This window comes from Carassius gibelio, chromosome B5 (genome assembly GCF_023724105.1).
Source record: "Carassius gibelio isolate Cgi1373 ecotype wild population from Czech Republic chromosome B5, carGib1.2-hapl.c, whole genome shotgun sequence".
Lineage (NCBI taxonomy): Eukaryota > Metazoa > Chordata > Actinopteri > Cypriniformes > Cyprinidae > Carassius > Carassius gibelio.
The window spans coordinates 15,856,462-15,877,721 of NC_068400.1; the positions used below are offsets into that span (position 1 = coordinate 15,856,462).

The 21,260-nt window shown below is 34.7% G+C and overlaps 1 protein-coding gene across 1 annotated transcript in view; it reads left to right on the forward strand.

Moving 5' to 3' along the window:
• The window catches only part of LOC127957442 (BMP/retinoic acid-inducible neural-specific protein 1-like), a 168,138-nt gene extending 147,100 nt beyond the window's left edge, over nucleotides 1–21,038 (forward strand). Inside the window, exons 7-8 of the mRNA XM_052555976.1 lie at nucleotides 4,480–4,702; nucleotides 17,737–21,038. Of these exons, the coding sequence (XP_052411936.1) occupies nucleotides 4,480–4,702; nucleotides 17,737–18,877 (1,364 nt within the window). The 3' untranslated portion in view covers nucleotides 18,878–21,038. The remainder of the gene's footprint in view (nucleotides 1–4,479; nucleotides 4,703–17,736) is intronic.
• The last annotated feature ends 222 nt before the right edge of the window (nucleotides 21,039–21,260 follow it).

The window sequence follows — 21,260 nt, forward strand, 5'->3', positions numbered from 1 at the left end:
GTCGCAAAATGTAACTACATCATTGTCCAACCCTAATCTGCTAAATGCGGCTAAAAGCAGGAAGATGTTAAGATATTAGAAAAATCAACATCATTTTCTTTAAAGCTGCTTTGAAACAATTTCTATTATGAAAAGTGCTATAGAAAACAACTGACATTAAAATTGTTGAAATATATATATATATATATATATATATATATATATATATATATATATATATATATATATATATATATATATATATTGTCTTGATTGCTTTGGTCCTTATATGTGACCCTTGACCACAAAACTAGTCTTAGGTTCCTGGGGAATATTTGTAACAACAGCCAAAAATACATTTTATGGGCCAAAATTAGTGATTTTTCTTTTAAGCAATTAAACGATTAGGATATTAAGAAAAGATCATGTTCCATGAATATATTTTGTAAAATTCCTAATGTAAATATATAAAAACTTAATTTATGATTATAGTAATATTTTTTTGCTAAGAACTTCATTTGGACAACAATAAAGGTGATTTTCTAAATATTTAAATTTCTTTGCACCCTCAGATTCCAGACTTTTAAATCTCGGCCAAATATTGTCCTATCCTAACAAACCATGCATCAATAAAAAAACGTATTTATTAATATATTTAAACAATGTCTGATCATTACAGGCAGCTTGTCATGTTTCTGGTCTCTTAATGTCACTTCTATAGCACCTTTCTGATCTAGCAATAGTAAATTGCATTGCTGAAGGAACACAATCTCAGGCATCATTAGTCCATTAAATGAGTAATGAAAAGTATGCTGGATATGAGCAACTCAAAAGGTCTGTTCATGCATTAATAACTCTGTAACTATGTACAGTTAAACCAAAAATGATGATTGTAAAATCATTGGTCCTTGATGTAGAACATCACCTCGATAATGACCTTCAGGTAGTTATATATATATATATATATATATATATATAAAAAAAAAAAAAAAAAGGTTGAAGAAACTTTTCCCCCAGTCAGACACCAATGAATTCCAAAATTCATTACATAAGGAATGGTAACTAACAATGAATTAAGCATATTTTTGAAGTACAATTTAGAATCATTGAGTATCAAAGGTTATATATATGGGGAAATACATGTACATTATTTTATTTATTTATTTTTATTTTACAATTTTCGCTTAACCCTGGTTTAAAACTTTCCGTCATGAAAATTCAGTTAACATCATTCATCTGATGAACAGTATTGTATAACATTGCAGAATGGTTGTGGAAGGGTTAGCCGAATGACATCGATGTTAAAGGGCTGTCCTGCTTAGATCACATTTAATTCAGCTCACAAGCCGACAGACATTTTTCACCTCGCTTATCAAATATTTCTAAACAAAAAACATAAAACAGAAATAGGTTACTCCCCAAGGTGATTGCTCAATATCCACCTTATGAGCATGCTAGCTTATATATTATTAACCAGTAATAAAAGGTCCAAATAAAACCAGACACTGCAATATATTTATATAGAGCAGAGGGCACTCAAATTGAGTCTGTGAACCTCAAGGTCACCGCAATATTCCTCTGGAAAGGCCCAAGGAGAAAACGCTCCACCATGAACAGATGAATCTTCTGAAATGTCACGTTGATCAATTAGGGAAGTAATAATTGTTTGAATGTGTTAATAAAGTCTTAATTTAATGCCAGTAAGTTCTTAAATCATCACTTAACCCATCATTTAGAAGCGTGACTGAAAATGATTGTCACCGTTTTGTCCGATATAAACTGTCTGGATAATTCCAGTCATAATAGGCTGAAAAATTAGGAAACCTCTGGGATTTTTAGTGCAAACATTTAGTTTCCCAATTGTTGAGAGTAGTTGCACAGCCAAAGACCCAGAGGCTCCTGTCATCACCTGTAAAAACTGAACATCATTTTCAAATACTAGTAGTCAGGAGATGATTGGGTGACACTTTATAATAAAGTACACTAATAGAGTTCTTACAAATCTTTTTTTTTTTTTTTTTTTTTTTTTTTTTTGTGCAAACTGTTAGTTTATTGTTAACTGTGGTTAATACATTAATAGACTTATGAGCTCTATTTATTGTCACTGTAATTAACCAAATTATCATTGCTTATCTAATTAACCCTAAATAGTTATAAATTTAGATTAGGTCAGGAAAAATAATAAATACATTTTATATGTTATTTAAATGTTATTTAATTTTATAATAAACATTAAATAACAAATAATAGACTTTTCTATGAGGGTTAGGTTTAGGGGATAGAATAATCAGTTTGTACAGTATAAAAATAATTCTGCCTATGGAGAGTCCTTGTAAACAAGGAAACATATGCCTGTGTGTGTGTGTGTGTCCTTAATGTATTTGTAAACAAGAACACTAAATATGAATGTGATGTGTTCGATAATTATTGTTTTAAATCAATTAATTCATGGCATTTTAATAAAAACTAATAATTGTGTTAATTACAGTGATAATGAATAAGGAACACACTGTTTGTACAGTATATTAATATATTAACTACAGTTTAATTTAATTTAGTTTAAATTAGTTTAAACTAAAACAGTTTAGTTTAATTATTTGTGAGTAATTTATTGGTGGATACTTATTATAAGTATTACCAGTGATGACATATGAAGATAGCACACATGCAAAAAAAAAAAAAACCTTATGAAACCTTATGTGTACAGGCAGTGATAAATGCATTGCCAGTATTCTTGGGAAAAGATGACAGCGTTTGTATCATTACGGCTCTACTGTGCATGTGTATGTGTGTGCGCATGTTCTCGTTCCTTTTTCCTCTTGACACATAATTTTCATCAAGTAACACACCAGTAAACACAGGCACTCTGCAGACAGTCATGTGTCATTGCATCTATGCCTGTGGCGCTTTCTGGATTCAGATGCCACACTGTGTCATTTTAATAGCATATCAAACACATGAAAGGAAACAAGCAGGTTGAGTGGTTAAACACCATGAGTGCATGTTTAGACCATTATACTGGCATTACTAATATGACCATGCTGCAAATATTTAAATGGACCGTCAACCAACCTTGACTGCACTCAAACAGACACATGTCTAGTATGTGCCACAGGCTACAGGCACGTGCATAGTTAATGCTCGTCTGACTGCTGTCTGAAATGACTGTGTCATTAGATTCCCATATAAAATGTGACATATATTTTGTTTAAATCAGTGGTGTTCGATCCTGTAGGATTGAAGCCAAACTCTACCAAAACATGGTTTAAAGTAAACATGAAAAAGAGTCTATTCTGTTTAATCATGATTCAGTGTTATCCACAGGATTTTGGGAGATTGCAGAGGATTGGCCTTGGCCTTGGTGCTCTTTCAAAATAAAGACTTCCAACCTGTTTTTGGTGTCCAAAGAAAAAAAAAAAATAGAAAGAGTATTTGCATTAACTTAAAAGCAAACTTTTTTTTTTTGTGCAGTAAAAAATATTAACTAGCTAACTAAATTAATAAATGTGCATAAAATTGATTCACCCATTTATCACAACGGTTGCCGAAAAACATGATGCAGTGCACTGAATAATGATGGAGCCTATTTGAATGCAGTTATATGAGCCTAAAATTAATGATACATGAAAAAAAAAAAAAAAAAAAAAAAAAAAAAAAAATATATATATATATATATATATATATATATATATATATATATATATATATATATATAAGATCTTGTATTTATACCATATGCTATTGATCTAATTTAAATTTAATATTTTTTTATATACATATTTAAAACCCCATTATTATTCATTTATCACCATTGAATAAAAATATTTATAAAAAAGCTATGAGTATAAAAAAGCTTTAAAACTACAGTAAACAAACAAACAAACAAACAAACAAAGTTCCTAAAAGGGAAATTATATATATATATATATATATATATATATATATATATATATATATATATATATATATATATATATATATATATATATATATATATATATATATATATATATATATTTATTTATTTATTTATTTATTTTATTTTTTATTTTTTTCTTGGCTCGGTACACAGGCTGCTGATTAATGCAGTTAATGTTAACTAGCAGTCAATCTGTTATTTAATCACTGTTTAAGGCTACTGTTTTGGTAAAACATCCTATAGCTAATAGATAACTCATCTTATATAACTCTCGGAAATTTGACATTATGTAAGTAAATTGTATTGCAGATGGTTTTGCCTGTTGCCTGTGACATGAAATATTGAATAGTGAAAGATATGAGATGGAAATCATTTTAACTCTGTACATTGAACTCTGAAGGCTCTCTATGTAATAGTATTGACACAGTGTTTGTGGTTACAATCAATCCTTGTCTGTAAGAGTCAATACTTTTCTCCATCATGTTTAACAGGTTTTTCCCATAATGTATTCCAAGTATCAATATGCGGTTTATGTGGATATGCTTTTGCCATTTACCGTCTTTCTCTCTCTCTTACCTTAGACGAGTTTAAGTCGTTTCTGAAACGTCTGCCTGCGACACACTTCCTGCCGGTGAGCAGCGTTCACCTGCTGTGGGGCAGCGACTGGGACCTTCAGAACCGCTACCGGATCATGCAGAGTTCACTGGAGGCCCAAAGACTGAAGATCCAGCGCACAGCCCGGAAACTCTTCGGTCTAAGCATTCGCTGCCACCACAACCCCAACCACCAGATGCCCAGAGAGAGGTGAGAGCTGATGTTCCCTTACAGAATAACACAGCAAGAAAATAGTATTATATTTCAAGAACTGCTCATAATAGAGCTCAGTGGGACACTATTAAAAAATTATGTTCCCGAAGGGGAAATCATTATTATTATTTTTTTTTATTTATTTATTTTTTTGCACTGAGCAGTTCTTAAAAGAATCTTGATTTTTTAAGTGTGAAAAATATTTTAATTATCTAACAAACCATTTTACACTATAAATCACCTTTTGTGGATCTTTTGTTTACTTAGTTATTTATTTAGAGTTAGATCTTATCAGAAAACAATTATTCTGAATTTTTATAGACTGTACACTAAAACACCCCAAAACTAACCAATGAGCTAGCATTATCTAACAGGTTGTCAAAATATTTATTTTAGTGAATTACAGAACCTTAACATTCGTTTACTAACTAAAATAACTTGTAATTTACTAGGTTGTGACAAATTGTCATTTGCTTCAACCTATTTAAAATTGTAAACAATACACAAACAAAAGGCTCCGCTAGTCTGTGAAAAGCTGCCATGTTCATGATGTCAGTGGTTTCTCTAATTGGTTGATGTTTCTTCATGACTGCACATAGTGTGATACTTCAGTAAGAATTTGACTATTAATTACTTTTATTAAAATAAGTTATACATATTTTTTTCCAGAGTAAAATGTCATTGTTTAACAATTTTGGAAATCCCTGCTGGGGGAGAGAGAGAGAGAGAGAGAGAGAGAGAGAGAGAGAGAGAGAGAGAGAGAGAGAGAGAGAGAGAGAGAGAGAGAGAATCTGTATTGCTAGTTGTAGGCTCACACTTCTGTTTAATTATTTGAATGCATGTTTTGGCCACAGTCTATCATTTCAGTATCATCAATTTTAGATGTATTCTTCCCTAAACAACACATAATAACAAAAGTGACTGCCAGTTAGTTTCTTCCCATTTAAATTAGTGGAATTTGGCCTAAATGAGATACAATTTAAATCAGATTTCATGCTGACAAATTGGTATTTAAAAGATTTAACTGTACTGACAAAAATAAAATAAAATGAGCTGGAAAATGACACTACTGTCTTCTACAGAGCTGCTTTATAGCTGAAACTGATTTATTTATTTAAAGACTGATGGATTTTCCTTTGGCATTGTTATGGAACTGAACTGAATCATAATTTAGCTAAATAATGACACTATTATTTTCTGTATCTTCACTCTAATATATGGCCCGCATACCCTGTATACGGCCCACACAGGTGTCCAATCTGGCCCGCAGGATGATTTAAATAATAATATAACAGGTATGTTAAACACAACTTCTGGCTAATATTAAATGACACTGTGACGCACTGGACAGCTTCGCATGAAGAAAGCAAATGAGCAAGGAGTGTGCAATATTTAGCATATACTAATATCCTAACTGTTGTTTTAATGATGTGTAAACTGACATTTTGTAACTTTGCAAAAAAACATCATGAGAGATTTTCAGTGCCGGATGAAGGCGATCATATTACGATATAATTGAAGATATGAGGCAAAAATGCCCTGCAAGTTCTTCTAACTTTAAGAAGAGTGTTGCTTTCCTGAAAGTCAGTGTGATCGCAAATTAATGCATTTTATACAATAGCTCAACAAAAAAGTTATATTAGTCACAATGCTGTCTATCTCTGTTTCGACAAGAAAAAAAGTTTTTTTAAAAAGCCAAAGTAAGACCAATCGTGCATCTCTGAGTAGCACTGAGTATTTTGTTACTGAATGAAACTTTGTTTTTGAACAAATCATTTGAGTCAATGAGTCAGTGGATCACTCATAAATACAGATAATTGCTGCCTCCTACTGGCATACCCCTAAAATAACTTAGCATCATCTTTAAAAAAAACAAAAACAAAAAAAAACAGAGAATTGCTGCCTCCTACTGACATACCCCTAAAATAACTTAGCATCATCTTTAAAAAAAACAAAAACAAAAATACAGCCCAATGTACCCTGTCCTCTACAGCTAAAGTTTATTTATGATTGATGAATTTTACAACACCGCTATTTCCCTGTTAATGAATGAGAAGTTGTCTTGAAACAATATGTGTTGTGTAATGCATACGACTTGATACTCAAAAGCCATGAGATGAGCCTTACAAGGTTTATATGTGATTGCTAATGAAGCATTCTGTTGATATTGATAAATAGAAGAGCAATCCTTCTGACTGTAGTGAAATTAAAAAGTGCAGTGATCTAGAAAAAAAAAGTGTCAAAATCACCGCCTGGAACAGACAAATGCAATTATCTGTCCACTAGGAAACTTGACTTATCAAACAGAGAATAATATGCACACTCAGGAAATGCAAATAAATCAAACTCTAAAATAAATGACTAAAAAACTGTTTATACGGTTACGGAGTTGGAGAGCATCAACTGTCACTAATGTGGAAGTGGCTCACCCACGCTCCAATGGCAGCTTTGACAAGGTCTGTGCTGAAGCGTTATCAAAGCCGAACAGAGCAGAGACAGAGCTCTTTGGGGCTCACATCAAGGACGTTTGATGGCAATAGCACAGAGAGAGAGAGAGAGAGAGGAATACAGAACGCAATGGACTATTTTAATTCCAGGTAAGCACGGGAATGTTATCGGTTCAGCGTGCGGCAAATAGAAAAGTTTCCTGTGATCGTAGGGGCTAATTCGTTAAACACTGGACTTCAAAGTAGAGTGTTGTTTTGCTGAGGGTGAGAGAGTCTATTTCTGTTTATGTGCAACATACTAGATTCATACTTCAAAGTCAGAGCGGCTAGTTTAGCTAACTGATAACAGTGCACCAAATTAGCATCCTATTTGAATAAACTAAGCAGCAGGGGTAACGATTCGTCATGGTAAACAATCTCTGGGGGAAAGCATAGAGTTTGAACACAGTCCATGTGCTTATAGAACGCAACTTCAATTAATGCTTTGGATACAAACATACTTTTGCAATTTATACTGTTGTAGTATCAAATATCAGTACTCAAGTTTACTTGAAAATGTCTGCTACAATAAAGCAGATGCTATTTGTTTGTTTTCTAGATTGTTGTTGTTATTATTATTATTATTATTATTATTATTATTATTATTATTATTATTATTATTATTCAACTTTAGTAATCAAAAATTTTAATTGAAATCATGAAACCAATAGCCTACAATTTAACAACTGTTTATTAAAATAAAATAAAAAAAATATACCACATAATTGAGTAGTATATATATATATATATATATATATATATATATATATATATATATATATATATATATATATATATATATATATATATATATATATATATACTATTGTCCAAATTATGCAAACTTCTCTAGCAGTGATCATTGCAAACTTTAAGCTCAAGTATAATCTGACATGTTAAGCATGTAAAAAAAGTTTGCATCTGTAACCATAGGCTGAAAACTTGTTGGGAAGGTTGTTACTGTTATTTGCTGCCAGCCATCGGTTTTCTGAAAGACACGTCATTATATTCAACATGGCTATTTGACACCCCAAGAAACATAAGCATTCAAGATACCTGTGACAAATTCTGAAGAAGTCAATACTGATACACTACAGGTATCAATAATTAGAGCCATTTGAATGCTCATATACACCCAAAAAAGTATAACTATAATGTACAGCTCTTCTATCAAGTTAATTAACATAGCTTGCTGTATTGATATTGAACTTGCCTGATGTACTTTACTCATCTAGTCATAGCTGAAAGTATTTGTATTAGAAGCATCTGAGCTCAGATCAGCCGCAAATAACCGAATATATCAGTGATGTTGTTGTGCTAGCTGTGCTGTCACTCAGGATGTCCGTTCTGTCTCCACTGACCTGCTCTTCGGCCCGAAGGCCCTGATAAAGAAAGATGGCTGCTCACTTGAGGAAGAGTTTCCTGCTGACACCGAGCGGCTTCCCGTTGCTCATTATTAGCAGCAAACTGCCTCCATCCACCCCATAGACTCCAGAGATAGAAGCTAACTAACTCCATTCTGCAGACACGCTGCTTCCAGTTTGATGGCACACCAATTATCTAGAGGAAGAAAACTTCATTTGGCTCCAAACTTTGGTTACTTATGATTACTGCCAAGTCTTCTTGGGAAATTCTTACTGAGGAGTCTGAAAGCCATAATTTTGAGACTTAATGTGCATTTAAGGGGCCGGTTTCTCTCGTTTTTTGCTTCTTTTTTTTTTTCTTTTTTTTATACGCTGCTGCATACAAATGAAAAGCAGATGATGCAGCTATGTTTAAATCTGATCTGGTTATTCATTTTCATGCAACCATGAGTAAAGATAGAAGATAGTTTTAAGCACTAAAGTAGTTTTGTCATGCAAGCTTGTCACCTTATACACCTTATATCTGGTTTTCTATGCTTTTTATTGTTAATCAACAATAGATAATAACTGACACTAAACTGCACACACATTTTTGTTACTCTTGCATTGACAAAACAGAAAAAGTGTTCAAATAAAATGCAGATTTCCCCACTGGTGGTCAAGCGTACGTGGCCTTAAGAGCAGCATGTTTCTCCTCTATGATAAGTAGATTATGCTGCTGTTTCTTTATTAAGGGCAGATCCTTTGTATATATACTGTGATTTATCGAGATATTCCCTCGCGTCCATTCTTGATGCAATAGTGCCGACGCACAAGGTCTGTCTTTAGACTCGGGCAGAGGAACCAGAGCTCAGCTTTAACCTCGTCTTTGCTCAATTATTTGCCTTTTGCAAATCGTGCAGTTTCTACTTTTAGGGAAGCGTCTCAAAGTCAGCTGCTGTTTATTCCTGGCTGAGAAAAAGCTGATGCAAGTTTTACACGAATATGTTGCCTTTGTTGTTTCTTCTCCCTGAGTAGAGTCCAAGATCAGGTAACCTTAAAAATGTCCCGTTGGCTAAAATTCCTAATAAGAGATCTTTTAAGGCTGTTTCCACACTTTGTTCGATTGCTTGTTCGATATCCAGCCTCCTCGTGCTCCCATATGTCTCTTGAGGTCTGAAATCATCATTGATGTCAGTACTAGCATCAGCTGTTTACCACCGTAATAACTCTGAAGGGATGAAGCCATTTTCTCTCTGTTATTAAACTGTTTGTCCTTTTCGATTTACTTCCAGATCTCCACATTCATAGAACAGCACTTGTCTTTAGGATGTGTCACATAAGGCAAAAAAAAACATGAGCTGTGCTTTGAAGGCAATTTATTTTGAGACAAGCAGCTATAAGCAATATACTATAAAAAAGTGTTATTGGGAGCATGAAAATGTGGAAATTATATGTTGTTACTCATGGCAGCTTGCTTTCAATTGCAGTCTTACTGGAGTTCCCATGAACAAGGGCTTGATGTTTCCCCCCAAGCAGCACATTTGCTCTTAATCTCAAATGTTTAGGAGCACATAAAGGACTATAGGAGCACAATAAAAAAATTATCAAATGTTGGTCACACCCTAATTCAGTAAGGTCCAATTCTCGATATTAACTAAGATCGTTGCATCAGTAAATTCCTAATTGAATAGTTAGTCAGTTAGTTGTTAAAAAAAAAAAAAAAAAAACATTCCCCTAAAGTTAAGACTAAGCGTTTAGGCTATCAAAACATCAATCCGAAAAAAACAAATTCGTTTAAGGTGAAACTGATCCCTACCTCTCTTATTTCGCACAAATCTAAATGATTGCATATTGATGATGTATCTGGATGCTAAAATATTATTTATTACAGGCTAGGCTTTGTACTTTCATTGTCATAATACATTATCCTTTATATCCGTTAAATCTGTACAGTGAAGTGGTGGTCACACTGAATGCAAGCAGATTGTCCAACGGAGCAGTGTAACTTTTTATTTGTTTCTTTTACTTTATTTTAATAATAAACTGGCTGTAAAAGTCTTTAGTTTTATTCAGATTTCTCAGTTAAAAAGAGTGCTGCAGGTGTGTGTGATCTGTTGAATTCATCGTACACTATCCTGGGATTAACTCTATTGGGACTTCCCTATGATGAGTTCACAGCTGAGTGTGGTCAGGCATTTCACTCGCTGGATGCGTAAGCTCACATTTGCACAGGCCATACTACTAAAATTCGTTATTGGTTGATAGCAAATTTTTAATATTAAATGGAAAGATAAAATAACGTTATTAAACGGTTAACTACCATCAAAAATTCACTATTCCGTTCATAACTATACAATTTAATTTTGTTACTGGTTCTGGTTCTATTCCTGTCACATACACACACACACACACACAAAAACATCCAGTTTTAAAATGAAAAATAAATAACAGAATTTAACCAAGTCAATACACGATATATATAAAAACTAAATAAGTAAATAAAAACTACAACAGTAAATGTTTCTGAACTTTTATCACTAAATAATACAAATGGTTCTATTAATATTAGAGTACAACTAATAATACTAATATAAAACACACTGCAGTGAAAGTTTAAGAGCAACCCAAACTTTAGATTTTCCTAACATTAGAAAGGAATACAGTAATAGCTGAACACTGAAACTAGGTCAGTGAAATCAGTGTTTGACTTTCTGTTATGAACAGAGGTGGGAATGTCTGTAATCACCCAGATCACACTATCAACCATATACACATGAACACCCCAGTAACTGCATAGCAAGATCCTAGCAACCACCCAGAATATTCTAGTAACACGTTAACATAACCCTAGAGCATCTAGCGGTAACAAAACTTTTTTTTTTTTTTTTTTAAACGAGACTTCTATGATAATTCTGGAGTGGCAGGTGGGGTAGTAGACACCCCGATAGATCCACCCCTTTATCCCATACTGTATTTATGTAGATGTAAACAACCTTTGATGCCGAGTCTGATAAATTGCTCTGACCAGAGCAAAAGCACAGCCACCGCTGCAGTGACAGATAGATCCACGCCTCAGGGATTTCTCTGCCATTTGACTACTGGATGCATCGCAAAAGTCAGTGTGATATTTAATCAAATCAAATGATCCAATTAAAGGAGTAAGCACACCATGCTGGTCATTTCAGTTATGCAAAACCCCAACATTACAGTACTGGCTGCTTTTAATTAATGAATGTTTTTTGTTTGCTCTACCTGATAAACCGTGGCAGTGATGATGCGCATTCCTAGGATAGAGAAAGACCCTTATTTACACCCACACAACAGTTACTTAGGTCCTTTTAACATTTGTGTATTTACATATACGCATTGTATAAACTGAAATATTGTACATATTGGTAGCAATATGTATTGTCAGGCTGTGAAGGAGGGCTTCTGCCACTGATTTTTACCTATTTACCTAACTGGCATTGTGAGTGTGCGTGTATATATATATATATATATATATATATATATATTAGTGGTGGGCCGTTATCGGCGTTAACGTGCTGCGTTAACGTGAGACTCTTATCGGGCAATAAAAAAAATATCGCCGTTAATCTATTCTCAAAGTTGGGTTGGGAGCTGGGTCTTTACTAAGCAAGCTATGATGACTTTCACCTTGATATTTTATATAACTGACTCACTGAGGCCAGCCTAAAAAGATGCTCAGGACAGTTGACGGGCCACTGCTGCGCATCGTCACGAAAGCTTATCTTTTTCACATGTTTTTACGCCTTACCGCTTGTCGATTTAAACATTAAAGCATCCAAACACAAGACACGGAGAAGCTGAACGGAGTAGCGCGTGCCGTTAGGTGCGCACGAGAGAGAGCCGCATGTCACGGACAGCGACACTGAACGAACAAATACAAATCGCAGTTTGAACAAACAAAAAGATGTGAAAGAGCTCAATTCAGTACTCGCAGGGTTCTGGTGTTCAGGGCTCACGCAGAGAAAGGCCTCTCAAAACACTTGAACATCGAATTTGCTTATTTTTGCTCTTGTGCCGACAAATACATACAAAATATGGCAAAATATCCACCTTGGAAATTATGCTCGAAAAAACTGTCATTTATTTCTTAAGTGAAAGTAAACAGTTGAGGGAAAAAAATGGGATGTGTATTATATTGGATGCATTCATCTTCTCTTAAAGTGACCGCGCCTAATTTAGCTAATGGCTGCTGTAATGTTAATCCAAGAAAATTAAAATCACTCACTGATCTTGACTGAATTTCTTTGTAGTTTTAACAGTCAAACCAAAAATTATTCAGAAACCAGATATAATTTTTGATATATATATATATATATATATATATATATATATATATATATATATATATATATATATATATATATATATATATATATATAGCAAAACTTTAATAATGTGAGAAATGTTGAAGGTGTCTGAATAAATGTAGGTTTGATTGTATATTTCATTTTTACTTTGAAGACTATCCAGTGCTATTATTTAGTTTCTGTACCTTGACACCTACAAACTTGAAAAAAAACTTAAACATTGGTGTGAAACAGGCGTAAGGTTGTTTGCACCTTGTGCAAAGTGGAATTAGTTTACAGCTTTTTCAAGCACTTTGTGATGCATTTTGGAAACAGGAGATGAGCCCCTTTTCTAATGCACCACCTAGCTTGATAAACCCCTTCTCACAGACTTACTGTTTGTCAATTTTATTTTGGTAACACACATATTTTGAATGCCTTCGGCAGAATTCGAATGAGCCATTTTAATCTAGATTAATCTAGATTAATTTCAAGATCACAGTGAGATTAATCTAGATTAAAAAAAAATAGTCTATGCCCACCTCTAATATATATAGTTTATAGAGTTTATTAAAATTAGTTGTTTTATTACATTGAGATTACACAATCAAATGTGGCTGAAATAAAATAATAGTTTTTTATGTATGTATTTTTTTTTTTTAAATATTGATCATATTTATTAAAGTGTATAATTATTAAGTATAATATATGTGCATATTTATTTATGTACTTTTACTGTCTTTTAGGCATTAGGAGACTTAATTGTCTCTTTATTGTCTTATAGGCATACTTATTTATATTCTTTATAATTTTGTATCAATTTTAATTTCAGTTTTAAGTTTATTTAGTTTAGTACATCAAGTAAAAATGTTTCTTTGGCAACTCGATGAAGTAAAATATTTTATTTTACATGTTTATCATATGTATTATTGATGGACTTTATTTATAATAACTTTTTATGGCTTAGTTAACGTTTATTATAATAACCCTGCGTGTTACAGATATGTTCCATGTTCTCTGTCTGACTAAAATGTGCAGAGCATGGTCAACCCCCCCCCCCCCACCCCCCAACCCTGTCTATGGAGTCTAGTGCCGATACGGAGACAGCTAACACACTGTGTTTTGGTGTTATATGACAGGTTACAGTATCACTTTGGAGCATCTTAATTTAATAATAATAATAAAAAACCTACATACAGGCCTCCTACTCACACTATATGGCTCGCATCTATAGTCTGCTCTCTCTCCTCTCATCTATTATCCATTATGAGAGAAACTGCGGTGATGTACATCACACAGTCTGTGCAGCAGAGCACTTTACGCCATTACAAACATGCGGATGTGAAAACAAACAGCATTCTTCCTCTTCTTTTCCATCTCATCCCCCACGGCAAACTCAAGTTAGCCACTTGTTTCAGCAAAACAAATAATTGTGCAAAATAAAACCAGCAAACCACTCTGAAATCCATGTTGGGGAAAGCAGTTAGAGAATATAACACATGGGAGTCAGACCGCATAAAGCTTGCTTATTGCAAATAAATATGAAAAATACAATATTAAATGCCACAAGCGAGACGACTGTGCATGGCTTCAAATCCAAAGGACTAATCTTAAGCTTTTTATTAGTCAGGTAATCTGGAGTAAAGTGAAAATCAAATAACATTTCACTAGGAATATTGCTTTATTCATATATATATATATATATATATTGAATGCCATGTGCAAATCTATTATGAGAGATGCTTATAAGTTTACATTTTTTATTTCAATATTGATAGTCTTGGAAATTACAGAGTTCACGATAACTGAATAATGAAGGAATGCTCGTATTTGTTGATTTCAGTTTCCATTTGCACATCTCATTTCATCTCGTTTCTATTTCAAATAGGAAACCTTTGATATGATTAGTTAGAGTGTGATTAATAGCACTTACATTGGGTTGCACAGGTCGAGTGGTTTGTGTAGGGATACATCATTTACATTGCCTGGCTAAAATGGTTAAATTCAAATATGGTGGACTGAACGTATTTAGGCTCAGTCTGAGAGATTCTTTGTTGATCACAGTTTGAGTTCAATTCAACATTTAAAAATGTATTTTGCAGCATCCTACTTGAAAGAGTACAATAGAACAGCACTTAAAATCAAACTTCCATCTCATGCAATTCTCAGTTCAGGGCTTCATTATCATATTATATTCATCAAGTAATATCTAAGGTCAAATATCAAATTAATGTGGCATGGTCAGGGTGAGGTGATAATGGCACATAAAAAGTTTGGTAACAATATGTAAAAATTACATACAGCCTCAGATGTAGATACAGCCTCAGATGCAGTTTGGCAATGTGCCTAAAATTTGTAGCAGCGCTAAACGAAAACAGTTATGCATATCAACACAAAATACATAACATTTTGACACCACAGTCGGAAAATCATCTTGACTTGATTTTGGTGAAAATTGGACCAATGGTCAAGGAGGAGTTAGAAAAAAAGTATGTTTTAGGTGGCACTGCTACCAAATTGGCGTGGCACTATCAGTTTGAGGTGACAATGGCACATATATAGTTTGATGTACATATGGCAAAGCGTTGCAGAGATACAGCCCTCAGATGCAGTTTGACATCGTTCCAACACATTTAATGATGTGCTAAATGAGAACCATTTCATATATCGACACAAAATCCATAACTTTTTGCCCTCATGGTCTGAAGATGATCTGAATCAAATTTATTGATAATCGGACTGACGGAGTTTGAAAATGTATGTTTTCATCATAAATCAAAATGGTGGACAGGAAGTTTAGTCAATTATGGCAAAAATTGATATCAATGTTCTCGGCATGATCTATCAACATCAGTCCTTTTACAATATGTTAATGTAGGCAAAGGTTATTAGCATTTTATATATTATTTTATAATATATCTAACCATTGTGGAGGTATATCCTCACATGCATTTTTACATTCTTGCCGTAGAATTATTTTGTGTGGTATTCGAGAACAGTTGGACAAATCAACTTGAATTCCATAACTTTTTGCCAGAATTGTCTGAATATAATCTGGTTACATTTTTGTGACAATCGGAGCAACAGCCTAGTCTGTCTGTCTGTCTATCTATCTATCTATCTATCTATCTATCTATCTATCTATCTATCTATCTATCTATCTATCTATCTATCTATCTATCTATCTATCTATTGTGTTTAGTTTTATCTATTTCTTCCAATTTGTATTTTTGGGTAAGAAAAAGGAGCACTTCATCCGGTACTAAGTGTCTTTCATTCCAACATAAGAAAACATTTCTGGAATCTGCATTTGAAATAGCATTTAACCTATAGTTGAATGTATTTCAGTGGGGACATGGATGAATTTAACCTGCAGTTACATATGCATAAATAGGCTTAATGTTTTGTTTTTAACATAAAACGTTGAGTACTGATATGTGAAATAATTTAAAACATGAAAAAACAAAAAAAAACAAATTGACATTAAAACCACCAGTAGTTGTGAGAGCAAGTGAATGTTAATGAGTGAGTCGCTGAGATTTAAATGATTCATTTAAATGGCTGATCCATTCAGAAACAAAGCATTTGACCCTGTTAATGAGTGAATCATTTATGCAACTGATTTGTTCAAACAGCTGATTCGTTCAGTAAGTAAACATCATCCATTGCTCAGAGACTCAAAACAGTGCTGTGATCTTTGTTTGGAACTATTCTTGTTAGCAAAATTGAGCAGAAACAAGCAATATAATGTCTAAAATGTAAGTCACTTATTGCTTGCTTTACTGAACTTGTAAAAATTATAATTAAATGTATTCATGAATCTGCAGAAAAACGGTATGCTTTGTGTGATATAGATTAAGTTAAATAGGCCTATGTATATTAAATTATATAAATATAAAATAATACAGAAGAAAGTTTGCCATCTACAATGTAGAATGCCTGAAATTTTGAGATTTAATTGACTAATAAATCAATGTGCTTGCACTCTGTGTGTGATTTGGTGATATAGCCTACTTGATAACGTCAGATTGCACATCATTACACGCACTTGTTTGCACATGAGCAAAGGTGTTTTTATGAGTCTAACTTGCAAAAACCAGACCACAGATTCATCAAACCTGCTATCCTGCAGTCTGTGTTCTTCTGACTATTTTGTAGTAAGTGACGAATATACTTAAAGGAAATGTAGTGGATTAAAAGTAAAAGTTTTCTGAAATATAAAAACTAGAAGTAGAAGTACAGATACTCCCAAAAAATACTTAAGTACTGTAACAAAGTATTTTTAATTTGTTACATTACACCACTGCTTCTATGCAAATAATATACATCCATAAATCAATTTTCATATATTACATGATAAAAGGCAAATTATCCTGTTTACAATCACACACAGGCCAAACAAATGGTAGCACTACAATGTTTGTCCTCCCAAAATTGGTTGCAAGGAGAATTCCTTGTTGGCAGTCAAATAACAGCTAAATGTAGCATTCCCTTTCTGAGTCTTTAACGTCAAATGGAAGACAGTGATATCTAGTAAGAATATTCCACATTCGACTCTCTTAGACTGGGTTCATTAGCATGTCATCATAACCTTTAGCATTTTGTCTCCCAGAAATCAAAATTCAGGCCTTCAGGTCTCTCCTCTTTCAGCAGAAAAGCTCCAAAGGCTTTCAGAATGACAAGGCAAAATGCCTGCGGCGAGAGAAAAGATGAGGTGTGCATTGGGAAAATTTGACAGAATACATTATCCATTTTAGTGATTAGACTGTAACAAACGTCAGGAGGCTGAGGCGTAGGCTTTGTGCATTTGGACTCAATGCTGCATTATTAATGGATCCTTCAACCCACCTGCCTTGACTACATTGTTATCTGTCTGCTTTCAGATCGGTGCTACAGTGGCTGAACCGCGTCCAGTCATTCCTCTACTGCAATGAGAACGGCTTCTGGGGAACCTTCCTGGAGAGCCAGCGCACGTGCGTGTGCCACACGGGGGCTACCCTTTGCCAGCGCCCCATCCCTTGTGTGATCGGCGGCAACAACAGCTGTGCCATGTGCAGCCTGGCAAACATCTCGCAATGTGGCTCCTGCAACAAGGGCTACAAGCTGTATCGTGGGCGCTGCGAGCCGCAGAACGTGGACTCGGAGCGCAGCGAGCAGTTCATCAGCTTTGAGACGGACCTGGACTTCCAGGACCTGGAGCTCAAGTACCTGCTTCAGAAGATGGACTCACGGCTGCACATCCACACGACCTTCATCAGCAACGAGGTGCGCCTGGAGACCTTCTTCGACCCGCGGTGGCGCAAGCGCATGTCACTGACGCTCAAGAGCAACAAGAACCGCATGGACTACCTGCACATGATCGTAGGCCTGTCCATGAAGATTTGCCAGATGCGTAACAGCAGCGTGGACCCAATGTTCTTCGTTTATGTCAACCCATTCAGCGGAAGCCACTCGGAGGGTTGGAGCATGCCGTTCGGTGAGCATGGATACCCGCGCTGGGAGAAGGTGCGACTGCAGAACTCGCAGTGCTTTAACTGGACCCTGCTGTTGGGAAACCGCTGGAAGACCTTCTTCGAGACGGTGCACATCTACCTGCGAAGCCGTGCTAAGGTGCCCACTGTCCTGCGGAATGACACGGGCCAAGGCCCGGTGGACTTATCTGACCCCAACAAGCGGCAGATCTACATCAAGATCTCCGACATACAAGTGTTTGGCTACAGCCTGCGATTCAACGCCGACCTGCTGAGGAGCGCCGTGCAGCAGGTCAATCAGTCGTACACACAGGGGACCCAGTTCTACTCGTCCTCGTCCATCATGCTCCTGCTGCTGGACATACGGGAGAGAATTAACCGTCTGGCCCCTCCGGTGGCCCCTGGGAAGCCCCAGCTGGACCTGTTCTCCTGTATGCTGAAACATCGGCTCAAGCTCAACAACAGTGAGATGATCCGTGTGAATCATGCCTTGGACATGTACAACACAGAAATCTTGAAACAATCAGACCACCTGACTACCAAACTTTGCTGAAAACACAATTAGAAAGTAAAATGTTGTACTGAGGACAAAGAAAAAAAAAAGAGAGAGAGATACTCCTTTTTATTTTATTTCTCAGTTTGATTTGGAAACCTTTTGGTTTGCTTTTTTGATGTATTATTAACAACTTTGTAAGTGTAATTGTTAAATGGAAGCTAAAAATACAGAGATAAATAATTTTAGGTCACTAAAGGAAAACAAAACGAAACAAACAACAACAAAAAAATATATACTGTATCATATTTGTCTAAGCATGTCTGTCATTTCCTAAAAAAGAAGAATACGAGAAAAAGATCACTATTACTATTAAATTCAACATCCAGTGACACAGAGGCCTTGCTTTTACTTTGAGGGAACAAAGGTACATCTTAAACTGCCATTCTTTACCGGATAACACATTTTTAGAGATGTAAAGACAACTACATAAGGGCAGAACCAAAATGCAGTAATTAATTTGAGGCACTACCATGTTGTTATCATGCATCTTTTAGATGAGGTTTATACAGCATGAGGATTCATTGACTGTATTGTGTCTTGTCCTTTCATACAACACCCTCTAAGAGAGCTTGGCAGTGAGTTCAGTACAGACGGCCACTGTTTCTTGCTGGACGTCCAGTTTTCTTGATTGGCTTTTATTGTCGCTTGCCAGGTGAACTGAATCCTGCGTGGGCTCCCTCTGTCGTATTTTCAGATTTGCGCTCTTGTTCTTCAGCGAGGTCGAGTCGCTTCGGTGCCCGAGTGCAGTATCTATGGTTGAACATAATCAATTCATGCTATTCTGTACTGCTTTGCATAATGTGCGCTGATGTGTCAAGCTTTTTTGCAGCACCGTGATTTGGATCATTTAGCTTTTCTTTGAGGGTCAGCATAAAGCCATACATTTCTCAGAGGGGTGAAAAAAAGAGAGAGAGAGAGAGAGAGAGAGAAGCTGGGCACATTTTGTGAAAAATGTCCTATAAATTGCTTTTGTATTTTTATTTTTCAGTCTTTTTCTAATGAAATATAGCACAGTGGTCTAAAAAAAAGAAAGAAAGAAAGAAAATGATATACATGTACCACGGGATTATGACATTGTAAAGCCATTGCATTTTCATTAACAAGAGTGAATCCACAAGAACAGTATATTAAATCTTCAAATATCTATGATGGTTTTAATCTCAAAATCTGCTTGTATACAAAATGTACACTTTACTTTTATAAGATTTCATTTGGGGTTTGTATTCCTTGATGCAATTCAGGTTTAACTTTTTGACATGTCGACTGATTAATCTCTCTACTCTAAAATCTTGGGATGGGGGATTTTTATTTATTTATTTATTTTACGTATTTATTTAAATTAATTTAATTTAATTTTTTTTTTTTTTTTTTTTTTTTTGTGTGTGTGTGAGCAAAAGAACCTTAGAAAACTAGAGTAATTTCTAGAATAGAGAAAATGCAATTACTATTAGCATTACTTATTTTATTGTCATCATTATTACTCAATCTTATTAAGTGCCTGTTATCTATCCCTTTAATGTTTTTTTTTCTTTTCTTTTCTTTTTTTTTTTTTTTTTTTTTTTTTTTTTTAGTTTGTTTAACAGAAAGACACCATCTTAATCTAAACACATGTCACTTGACTCATGGGAACAGGGCCAAAAGCTTTCTTGCTCTACTCTGCATGAATAACCTTTTGAGAGGAGACTTGGAACTTAACGAATTAGAGTTAAATGTGTATTATAAGTGTAAATACCTATTTTGTCTTGATATAGCCATGCAATCAAAAGCTTCTCTTAGATTACAGCATATAAACCACAGCCCATTAAACACAACACAAACCCCCCTCGAGCACAAGTTCTGTAAATATCGCAGGTCCCCCACAAAAAAAAAAACAAAAAAAACATTTGCCCTCATCTGGAGAAACATCACCAGCTGAAATGGATCTTGTCCAAGCTAAATCTGTTAATGTCTACACGAGCACATGCTTACACCCTTCCATACACTTCTGTTGAAACCTTGTAAGACACTATCCGATAGAGCATTCAGTGGGTTGAAAAACTGCTTTCAAGTACTTTATGTAATTTCTGCTGTTCTGTTGAAATAACTATATTGGCTTTCTTCAAAATGAATGTTTCAAATAATAATCTATTTCTCATTAAAATGCTATATTTAATAAGAAGACCAATGCTTGTTTGTAACACACAAGTCAGCAGCAATCACACAGCAAACAAGGGATTTATCGTTTCACACCAGTTCAGTCCCAGTATTTCTAATCTCAGCCTGTTTGGTGAAAGAGTGGCCTCTGAGCAGTCTCTACTCGTTTTCGAGACTAACAGGTAAGGATGCAGTAGAAACATGCTGCGGTTGCACCTGAGGGAACATGGGTTAAGTGTCTTGCTCA